The following is an 11,793-nucleotide window of genomic DNA, read 5'->3' as shown; positions in this document are numbered from 1 at the left end:
CATGCCTGTAATCCCAGCTACTCGGGAGGCTGAGGCAGGAGAATCGCTTGAACCTGGGAGGCGGAGGTTGCAGTCAGCTGAGATCGCACCATTACACTCTAGCCTGGGCAACAAGAGCGAAACTCCATCTCAAAAAAAAAAAACACTTTATATCTGCACCAGGCAGTATGAAAAAGTATTCACCAAAATCTGTTATAAATCAATAGCTGCTGATGCTCTGAATCTTAGACAAGGGAAATTTGGGAAGGGAGTTCTTTGTTCACTGAATTGTCTTTGAGGTCCTTAGTGAAGGATCTTTGCAGCAGTTTTGCTGCAGTAACATTGAAAAGTCTATCAATACAATTCTCTTCTTTAAAAAAAATCGTAATGCATATCTTAATGTTCTCCCATGTCTGGACAGAGTTTATACTTTGAAACATAAGTAGTACTTGTATTTAGGAATATAGAGTTTCAATTTAGTTAATTATTAGCTAAACAACTCCCCCCTTAATTAATGCACCTTTCCTACATTATTATACCTTCTGATTAACCCCAATGACATACAACTCCAAAAAAGAAAAACGTGCATTCTTAGGTCTTGAAATTTAAGTCACATTAATTGCAATCCTAGATAATGGTACATGGATTTTGTGCTACACTGAAAAAATATATCCTCAAATGGATGTGAGATCCTTGAGGTTACAAGTGATTCTGTAAATGAGAAAGAGTGAGCAGAGGGCATCGCTGAACTATCTAGAAAGAAGTGAAAAAGGAAAGATATCAGGTCGATTTTTTATACCACATATGTAGGAGAAAACTGAAGATACGCAAAAGAGCATAGACCTTTGGCTTATGACTTATGGTCAGCCTGCCCAGATGTCCCCAGCAGGAAAGAAGCATCAGCAATTGTGTTAAGTATGCCTCTGTTTGCACTTCTTTCAAGGCTAATTGTCTGCCTGCTTCATTTAGCCCTTGATCAGAAGTTAGTCTGGGAAAGCATTCCTGGTATGAACACCCATGGAATTCATCTTGTGAAAATGCAAATCCCATTTCCCTCACCACCTGTGATAATCAAGGCAACCCCCCATCCCCATTAAACTTTTGGTTTGGGGAAGGCAAGTACAAAGAGAAATAATTCCTTCACTAATTATTTTTTTCCAATCCAACCCAATTCTCCTGAGTAAGAAAACTAAGTTTTGCTGGATCTGCTACATCTCCAAGATTCTCTCCTTTCTGGCTTTATTTCCAGTGCCACTGAATGCTATTAATTTAGGAAGACAGCTCTATAATCAAAACCATAAAAATTCATAAAGGTCTAAGAAATGCTCTTAAGTCTCTGATGTTTAAATGTGAATTTTAAGTAGGAGGAAAAGGATGCTTGTTTATCCAAAAGCACTACCCTATGTGGTTTTCACCAGTTTGTCCATCTGACAATGAAGAGGCTAGATTGATATGTTTCTTTGGACTCAGAGATGTGTTTTAAAATGACTCAAATCTTAAAAGCACCTCCGTAGCACATGTATTAAGGCTGAATGCTATCGCAACTGTTGAGATATTATATGCAAAAGTGCTGAGCTCAGCTTCTGGCACACAGTAGGTACCTTGATTTAAAGGCTAAGGTTTTACATGCAAACAAGCCTGCGTTCACATCCCAGCTCTGCCCTTTGCTAGCTCATCATCCCAGACAGGATGCTTTTCCTCTCTTTTGTTATAGGGGCCTCAGCCATGAACCTAGCAATGAGTGAGAGAAAGAAATTTTTTCCTTCCCTACATCCATACTCATAAAAGCTACCTTCACAGGGCTATCTAGAAGAATACAGACTAGGCTGGGCACGATGGCTCATGCCTGTAATCCTTACACTTTGGGAAGCCAAGGCAGGAGGAGCATTTGAGACCAGCCTGGGCAACTTCATCTCTACAAAGAATTAAAAAGTTAGCCAGGTGTAGTGACCTGCAACTATGGTCCCAGTTACTTGGGAGGCTGAGGTGGGAGAATCACTTAAGCCTGGGCATTAGAGACTGCAGTGACCTGTGACTGTGCCAGTGCACTCCAGCCTGGGTAACAGAGTGAGACCCCATCTCAAAAACAAAGAACAAGAAACTACAGATTAAACCTTATCTAGCACCTGGGTAGCTGATGGCAGGTAGCCTTTCTTCATTTTTTCTCCTGCTTCCTAATTTGAACAGCAGTTTTTCAAACAGCTCAGTGCCACCTTTTTCCTACAGCATGCCTGTACTGTATATGAATTCTTGAAACACAGAATCAACCCTTCCAGCGCCTCAGGTTATTACTGGCCTGTGTGGTCTTTTCTTCTGTTCTCCCAGGAGGGAGAGGCTCAGGAAACATAGCCTAATTGGGAACAGCAAGCTGGTGTTGGAACCTGCGTTCTGTAGCCTGCCACCCCAGCTGTCACAGGCTGCAGCCTTGCATTCGACTCGATGCTCTTTCTGGAGAACTCTTGACCATGGCATGCCATCTGGGTCCTGGCCTGAGTTCCATGTTCAGGAGGGTCCCGTACTTGCTTTAATGCCCTGCTGTTGCCATCTTGAGATTCTTAATAATTTCCGAATAAGGGTCCTACATGTTCATGCACATTGGGTCCCACAAATCATGTAGCCAGTCCTGCTCTCTTCCCTCCTCTAAGACTCAAGATGAAAGTCACCTCTTCTGGAAAGACATCACCAGATCCTCTGATGGACTCCATCACCCCTGGCTCATATCTCCATTAATCTATCCACTGACACTTAAGAAACGCCTGCTGCAATACCATCCACACTGGCCTCTCTCCACCATGCCAAGTCCCAAGGCACAATGCTGAGCTCTTCCCATGCAGGAGCTTCACTTACAGCAACCCTCTAAGGTAGGTGCCATTATGTTCCCTGATTTAGATTCATTTACTGAGAACATAAAGGATCTACCCAGGTGGAAGCAGGACTCCTGAACCCTGGCAGAGCAAGCTTGGAACCACTACTTTCAACTCCTGGGAACGATGCTCAGAACCGAGAATGCAGTGGCCAGAAAGGGGACATTCCTTATGAGGACCACCACACCCATGCCACTTGTTGTAATTATCTGTTTACAGGCCTGAATACCTCACTGGATTATGACTTCCTGGGACCCCAGGCTCTCATGGTCATCTCTGTGATGCAAAAACCTAGCACAGACTTGGTACATGATGAAGCCTTGTGTGTGTGTGTGTGTGTGTGTGTGTGTAGTGTGTATTTTAGAGATGGAGTCTGGCTCTGTCCCCCAGTCTAGAGTACAGCAATGTGATCATGGCTCACTGCAGTGTTCAACTCCTGGCCTCAAGCAATCCTCCTACCCCAACCTCCTAAAATGCTGGGATTACAGGCATGAGCCACTGTGCCCAACCAAATATTTCCTAAAATAATGACTAAAAGGTCATTTCCATGTGGATAGCTAATTTGATTATCAAAGTACTTCAAATACATCTTATTAAGCCATGGCAGTTGTATCGAAAATTAATCCAATTGATGTTCGAGATACACCTTGACTGGGCACAGTGGCTCACACCTGTAATCCCAGCACTTTGGGAGGGTGAGGCAGGTGGATCACTTGAGCTCAGGAGTTCGAAACCAGCCCGGACGACATGGCGAAACCCCATCTCTACAATTAAAAAAAAAAAAAAAAAAGATAAACCTTGATTGAAATAAGATGATCTAAAATGTTGAAAACAACTAAAACAAAGCAACAGCAATAAAAAACCTGCTATCCATTTTTTCCTCCCAATAATGAGTTTATATTAATGGGGATTTTAATTCAGCTGTTTAAAATAAAATTACTGGCCAGGCATCATGGCTCACACCTGTAATCCCAGACCTTTGGGAGGTCGAGGTAGGCGGGTCACTTGACCAGCCTGGCCAATATGGCGAAACCTCGTCTCTATTAAAAATACAAAAATTAGCCAGGCATGGTGGCACACACCCATAATCCCAGCTACTTGGGTGGCTGAGGCAAGGAGAACTGCTTGAATCCAGGAGGTGGAGGTTGCAGTGAGCTGAGATCACGCTATTGCACTCTAGCCTGGGCGGCAGAGCAAGACTCAATCTCAATAAATAAACAAACAAATAAATAAAAAATAAATCTAGTTTTGAGGCCACATCCAACAAATACAAATGGAGGGACAGAATACAAAGTAACTGGCTTGAAACCAGCCTATTCTCTTCAAAATGTCAAGATCATGAAAGATAAAGAAAACCAAGGAACTCTGCCAGGTTAAAGGAGACCAAGGAGAGAGGATAACTAAATATAACTGATGAACCCAGTCTATTCCTGAACTAAGAAAAATAATGCTATCAAAAAACATTTTAGGGACAAATGGCAAAATTTTTAAAAGGATTGTAAATTAATAGCAATATACTGATGTTCAATTTTTTTTATTTTGGTAATTGTACATAACTATGTTATATAAGAGAAATGTCCTTTAAGGAATTAAGCATTTAAGTATTTAGGCACAAAAGGGAATGATGTCTGCAACTTGTCTCCAATGACCCCAGATATACCTATATGTATATATACATGAGGGGAAAGAAAGTATTAAAAAGCAACTGTGGCTGGGTGCAGTGGCTCACACCTGTAATCCCAACACTTTGGGAGGCTGAAGTGGGCAGACTGCCTGAGGTCAGGAGTTCAAGACCAGCCTGGCTAACATGGTGAAACCCCGTCTCTACTGAAAATACAAAAATTAGCAGGGCATGGTGGTGCACACCTGTAATCCCAGCTACCTGGGAGGCTGAGGCAGGAGAATGGCGTGAACCCGAGAGAGGGAGCTCGCAGTAAACCGAAATGGTACCACTGCACTCCAGCCTGCGTGAGGAGGTTTAGGGGGAAGAAAAAACGCAACTGTGCATCCTGGGCAACATGGGAAGCCCATCCCTAAAAGTGAAAAATAGAAATTTAGCAGGGCGTGGTGGTGTGCACCTGTAGTCCCAACTACTCGGAGGCTGAAGTGAGAAGACTGCTTGAACCTGGAAGGCGGAGGTTGCAGAGTCCAGATCCCACCACTGCACTCCAGCCCGGATGACACAGTGAGACCCTGACTCTAAATAAATAAATAAACAACGTGGTGAAATGTCACATTTCATGAATCTGGGTTAAGGGCATACTGGAATTCTCCATACAATTCTTGCAAATTTTTTGCTAGTTAGGAATTATTGCAAAAACAAATTTTAAAATTTAACTATAATGATAAAAGTACTGCTATTACTATTCATCTCAAAAGGATGTAGCAAGTAGGTAAACACCATGGCCTATAGTCTAGTGATCAAGGCATTCTGACTCCTGGACATTTTCATCCCGCAAAATACTGTTGAAAAGTACATTTTGGCCGGGCGCGGTGGCTCAAGCCTGTAATCCCAGCACTTTGGGAGGCCGAGACGGATGGATCACGAGGTCAGGAGATCGAGACCATCCTGGCTAACACAGTGAAACCCCGTCTCTACTAAAAAATACAAAAAATTAGCCGGGCGAGGTGGCAGGCGCCTGTAGTCCCAGCTACTCGGGAGGCTGAGGCGAGAGAATGGCGTAAACCCGGGAGGCGGAGCTTGCAGTGAGCTGAGATCCAGCCACTGCACTCCAGCCTGGGCGACAGAGCGAGACTCCATCTCAAAAAAAAAAAAAAAGAAAAGAAAAGTACATTTTAAGGTTTCATGTGAGGCCGGGCGTGGTGGCTCATGCCTGTAATCCCACTACTTTGGGAGGCTGAGGCAGGTGGATCACCTGAGGTCAGGAGTTCGAGACCAGTCTGGCCAACATGGTGAAACCCCGTCTCTACTAAAAATCCAAAAAAATTAGCCGGGTGCGGCGGCAGGTGCCTGTAATCCCAGCTACTGAGGAGGCTGAGGCAGGAGAATCGCTTAAAGCCGGAAGGCGGAGGTTGCAGTGAGCCAATATCGTGCCACTGTACTCCAGCTTAGGCAACAAGAGTGAAACTCCGTCTTAAAAAAAAAAAGAAGACTTCATGTGATAGAAAGAAAACAGTCCATCATGAATATACATATACATACTTATTTCACTTTGCTTTGGAACTTACTAAGTGAAGATGGTTAAGCTATGCTCAAGGAAATATTATGAGGGAATTTGACAGGAAAGTCAAAAAAGGCTTCTTTTTCTCCCTCTTCCCTGCAATCTCCCAGCTTAGGTTTGCTACCCTGGCCCTCCCCGCAAAGTGTATCAAATAACTAAACGCCTAGATCACTTTCCAAGCTGACAGTTTCTTCAGTGTTTTGTTGGGCTTTCACAACAAATTGCAGCGCCAGGGTCTGGGTTAATATTCAGAACTGTGCTCTGTTTTCCCTACAGTGGCATTGGCATGACAATGGACACCACGGGCCACAAAGGGAGACCCACAAAGGAAGACAAGGTTTTAATGCTAGAGCCATCTGCCAATTCTCCTTAGGACCTTTTCAAGAGCTGAGTGAAGTTAAAGCAAGAGCTGGGAAGGCGTGTGCAGCAGAGGGCAGAAAAATCATTCACGGGAAAAGCAATTGCAATATGAAAAGAACCAAAGGAGGGTCGAATCCTGGATGGATGAATGAATGGAATCCGAAGGCCCCTTCTCTTGAGCTCTAAAGAGATCCACCGCACTCTCTCCGATGGGGCTTTTGTTGGTTGCCAAGCGTTTTAAATGTTATAGTAAGAATATGTTATTAAGGGAGGATTTAATATACACGAACCACACACAAAAAAAGCCCTCGAGAAGGGTCTTCTGACTACTCACGCGGAAAGCCCAAGCCACCTGCCTCTGCAAAGATTACACTGATTCTTTTTCTTTTGGTAGCAACATGTTCTAAATACAGTAGTTTAGCATGAATAAAGCATTTCTTTACCAACTCGAAATTCCTCCTTCTCCCAGAGACCTGCACAGAGACCACCAACCATGACAGTGTATTCAAATATACTAGAACAAAATATTTTCATACCCTTGGGAAAAATAATTAAAATCTGCATTTTTTTTAGCTCACAACATACACCTCTGACATTTTTCCCAAAAGGAAAATTCTACTGAAAACTCCGAAGAAACCATGGATGGACTGCTTCCTTGGAAACATAAAGCAGTCAACAGCAGTTCAGACCCTGGCTCAGGTGCTAAGTCCCTTGGCATCTAACCATCTTATCTCTTTCCAAATTCTCAATTTCCTGAAGGCAACGCATAGCCTTTATTCCCCTCCACCTCTTTAAACAGCATTAATCCTCGAATGGGATCAGTAATCTTAGGGGACAATCGAATAGACGTTCCTTAGCCAGATTAGTACACTTTAGGTAACATTCTCTCATTTCTGAATGCAACCTTACAGTAAATCTATTGTAATTAGAAACAGAAGTCAACACTGGCTGGGTTGCTTTGTGGCTCTTCCACCGTGTGAGTGAGTTTTTAAGTTCCAGCATTTAAAATGCACATATCTTGCAAGAGGGGGTCAATGATGAAAGGATTTTCATATCCCTGGGAAATGTTATTAAAATTTCAATTTCAATTTTTTTTTTTTTTTTGAGATGGAGTTTCCCTCTTGTCACCCAGGCTGGAGTGCAATGGCGTGATCTCGGCTCACTGCAACCTCCGCCTCCCAGGTTCAAGTGATTCTCCTGCCTCAGCCTCTGGAGTAGCTGGGATTACAGATGAATGCCACCATGTCCGGCTAATTTTTGCATGTGTAGTAGAGACAGGGTTTCCACCATGTTGGCCAAGTTAGTCTTGAACTCCTGACCTCAGGTGATCCACCTGCCTCAGCCTCCCAAAGTGCGGGATTACAGGCATGAGCCACCGTACTGGGCCAAAATTTCAATTTTTTGTTTTTGAGCCCAAAACATATAACTCTGACATACAAAACTGGTCATTTATTTTTGGATCAGACTCCATGCTCTCCAGGCCTCAATTTCCAGGATTTATAAAATGCCTTCAAAGAAATCTTCATGGATGCAGTATTTACCTAAGTCTGTTGCCTTTCTAAAAACTAAAGTAGCAACAGTTTGATGTTAAAGTAATCATTGCCGAAAGAGTATCTTTGAAAACGGTTTGCAGACTCTCATGTGAACAGCAGGGGCGCCCTCCTTCAGCCAGGAAGCAGAAAAGGGAAAGGGATTAGCCAGCCGGGATGACCCCGCACAGAATGTAATTCCAGGTTGATGACACACAAGTTATTTGACAAGACCAACACCAAGAGGCCTGTGGACGCCGCCGGGGCCTGGTGGGATCCCGTCAACCTGTCATCCAGGGCAGATGGAGGCCTCCCTGGTGCTGGAGTAACCAAGTGACTGTTCCGCCACGTGGCATTCCCACACCCGCGGCCCGGGCCTTGAACTCTTCTCCCCTGACTGTCAGCGGCCTGTGATTGAGCTGCAACCCCGTGGCCAGGAGCCAGAAGGCTGACCTCGTGCTGTGAGCCGGCTGTAGACCTGGGAGTTGACTTCCTTGTCCCGCACGTAGCATCGGATCTCCTCCACCGCCTCGCGGATGACAGTGACGGCCAGGACGAAGCCCTGCAGAGAGAGACGACAGTGAGCCTTGCTACAAGTGGTGAGAACTGCTGCAGCCAACCGTCCCCTCCTGGTGCCAGGGTCAGAAAAGGCGAGAGGCCACTTGGGAGGGCAGGGGGGCAGGACCTGTGAGTTATTCCAAATGTACACGCCGCTGCAAGCCCCCCTCTCTGAATCTGTCTTAGGGAACACGCACTCCCACACACACCCTGGAGAAACACTACCTTAGAGAAACACTCACTGCCACACACGCACAAGGACGTCCATATTCACCACCTCAGGGTGAGGGTGACACACACAGGAACACTCAAACTGTCCCTCCACAAGCAAGCGATGGTGACCATTAACACTGCCCCTCACCCACCATGTGCAGGGCACTATTGTGAGTGCACTTCATCCTCACAACAACCCTGAGAGATGCTCCTATAACTGAGCTCCCCGTGCAGAGGACGAAACTGAGGCACAGAGAGGCTGAGTAATCTTGCCCAAAGAGATAAAGCTGCTAAGTGATAAATGGGAACCGAAACGTAGGAAATCTTAATCTTTACTGCCACTGTATCTAGAGAAACTTAGGTGGATGGAGCCCTCAGGAGGGACCACCAGGCAACAGTTAAAAAGAATAAGATACATCCATTGCATTCACAGAGCCCAGCAGAAAAAAAACAATCTTTCAGGACATACACTGCAACCCCATCCATATAAACAGCAGCAAAGATTTTACACACTTAAATGTTTTCCAATTTCCTTAACTACAGGTTAGATTTCTCTGCCGGGAAGGAGACTAGGATCAGGATAGGGAGGGACTGAAAGGAGCTTCAGTCGATCTCTAATGTTTTAAGTTTTTTGTTTTGTTTGTTGGAGTCTCGCTCTCTCACTAGGCTGGAGTGCAGTGGCTCCATCTCGGCTCACAGCATCCTCCGCCTCCCGGGTTCTCCTGCCTCAGCCTCTCGAGTAGCTGGGACTACAAGCGCACAACACCACACCCAGCTAATTTTTGTATTTTTAGTAGACACGGAGTTTCACCATATTAGCCAGGATGGTCTCTATCTCTTGACCTTGTGATCTGCCCACCTCAGCCTCCCAAAGTGCTCGGATTACAGGGTTTTTTTGTCTGTTTATTTTGAGATAGGGTCTCGCTCTGTCACCCAGGCTGGAGTGCAGTAGTATGACCCTGGCTCACTGCAATCTCCACCTCCCAGGCTCAAGAGATCCTCCTGCCTCAGCCTCCGGAGTAGCTGGGACCACAGGCGTGTGCCACCATGCCTGGCTTATTTCTGTATTTTTAGTAGAGATGGTTTGTTGTTGTTGTTACAGAGTCTCACTCTGTTGCCCAGGATGGAGTGCAGTGGTGCCATCTCGGCTCACTGCAACCTCTGCCTACCAGGCTCAAGCGATTCTCTTGCCTCAGTCTCCCCAGTAGCTGGTATTATAGATGCCCACCACCACGCCTGGCTAATTTTTGTATTTTTACTAGAGACAGGGTTTCACCATGTTGGCCAGGCTGGTCTCCCAACCTCAGGTGATCCACCCGCCTCGGTCTCCCAAAGTGCTGGGATTACAGGTGTGAGCCACTATGCCCAGCAGAGATGGGTTTTTGCCATGTTGCCCAGGCTGATCTTGAATTCCTGAGCTCACACAATTCACCCACCTCAGTCCCCCAAAATGCTGGGATTATAGGCATCAGCCACCGTACCCAGCTGTTTTAAGTTTTTATAAGGAAACTATATTAAAGTATTAATTGCATAAGTAGAAACTAATAAAAATTTAAAACTTCCATAACCTTCCCCTGAGTTGGGAACCCCAACTCATAAAATCTGGTTGGATGGAGGGAGTCACCCATAGCAGAATCCACTTCCAATCTAGATTTATTTCCTCTTGTAATCGATAAAGCCAAAATCAGTCATTCATTTTACTTAGGTGCTTACAGTCATTCATTTTCCTTGTCACTCCTCCCCCTATCCCCCTTTAAAGCTTGCCCTGACAGTTATTTTTTAAATACAGTCAGCATAACCACCCAAGGGTTAGCAGTTGTGGTTCTTGGAGAATTTCACTTTCATACTGTTTATGCTGTGAAATACATTAACTTCGATTCAAAGGACTTTAAATCTCTTATGTAAATCTATCCAGAGATGTGCTGCTTTGTGAAACTCCTCCCAACGCCCATACATCTTTACAATCAAAGGATTACTCCTGTTTCCAATCAGATGTAAAGTACACACTGCAGCCAAAAGAAACTGGTACATTTCAGAATCAAAGCATAACCAGACCACATAGTGAGTGAGAGAAAACCTGTTCTACCAGGAACACAGACCCGGCGTGCAGAGCAGCCCCCTCCACCATGCCGCTATTTTGTTGTTCTGTGCCAAAACCCAAGTTTTTGTTGTTGTTTGTTTTTTCGAATGTTCTAGTTTCTATTTCTCTCTGCGTGGGCCTGGGTAAATCCCACTGATGTTCATGGAAAGTGTGTGCTCATACAAGGACAGGAGCTGCTCACTAACCTCCCTGCTGCAAATAAACACCACCTCCTAAATTATCATGTCTCCCCCCACACATACACACATAGTTCTCATTAATCCTAGGGGCCACGCCATGCCTTAGATTAGAAATTGCTTTACAAAGAGATGCAAATTTAGTCCAGGAATAAATTCCAACCATCCAATTTAGAAGGTCCTTAATATCCATTCACAGATATTTAGAAAGAAGCTTTAGTGGGTGGGGGAAGGGGGACGGTTGAAGGAGACAGCTGTCTGAGCTGGTGAAGAATCACAGGCAGTGACAACTCATAGACAAGCAACTCTGAAAGTGAGAGCCTCTTTTGTAAAGTTGTACATCAAAAATAAATTTACTCAAGCAAAGCTAATCTATGGGAGATAGAAATCAGAAAAGCAGTTGCCTGGGGTGGTGGGGGTGGGTGGGGTGATAGGAACAGGCACTGGGGAACTTCCTGGGGTGATGGAAATGTTCCATATCTTGATTGAGGTGGTATTGATGTGGGGGCTGACAAATGTCAAAACTCAATGAATTGAAAACTGAAGATCTGTATATTTTACGGCATATAGATGATATCTCAATAACAAAAATACCCTACATTTATTTGGTCATCATATAATGTTATAGATTATTTCTGCTCTCCTGAGTTACTTCGCCCCTAACATATTAGTACCAAGAAAAAAATTATTGACCGGGCACGGTGGCTCACGCCTGTAATCCCAGCACTGTGGGAGGCCGAGGCGGGTAGATCACAAGGTCAGGAGATCAAGACCATCCTGGCTAACGTGGTGAAACCCTGTCTCTACTAAAAATACAAAACATTAGCCGGG

At 44.7% G+C, this 11,793-nt stretch overlaps 1 protein-coding gene across 1 annotated transcript in view; it reads right to left on the bottom strand.

The window, feature by feature from the left end:
* Positions 1-11,793, bottom strand: part of ATP9A (ATPase, class II, type 9A) — a 174,603-nt gene that overhangs the window by 128,408 nt on the left and 34,402 nt on the right. The window contains exon 4 of the mRNA XM_011951371.1: positions 8,368-8,476. Coding sequence (XP_011806761.1) covers positions 8,368-8,476 — 109 coding nt within the window. The remainder of the gene's footprint in view (positions 1-8,367; positions 8,477-11,793) is intronic.

The sequence above is a fragment of the Colobus angolensis genome, unplaced genomic scaffold, assembly GCF_000951035.1.
Source record: "Colobus angolensis palliatus isolate OR3802 unplaced genomic scaffold, Cang.pa_1.0 Scaffold319, whole genome shotgun sequence".
In the NCBI taxonomy this organism is placed as follows: domain Eukaryota; kingdom Metazoa; phylum Chordata; class Mammalia; order Primates; family Cercopithecidae; genus Colobus; species Colobus angolensis.
The sequence above is the reverse complement of the archived record's forward strand: the minus strand, read 5'-3'. Positions and strand labels throughout refer to the sequence as shown.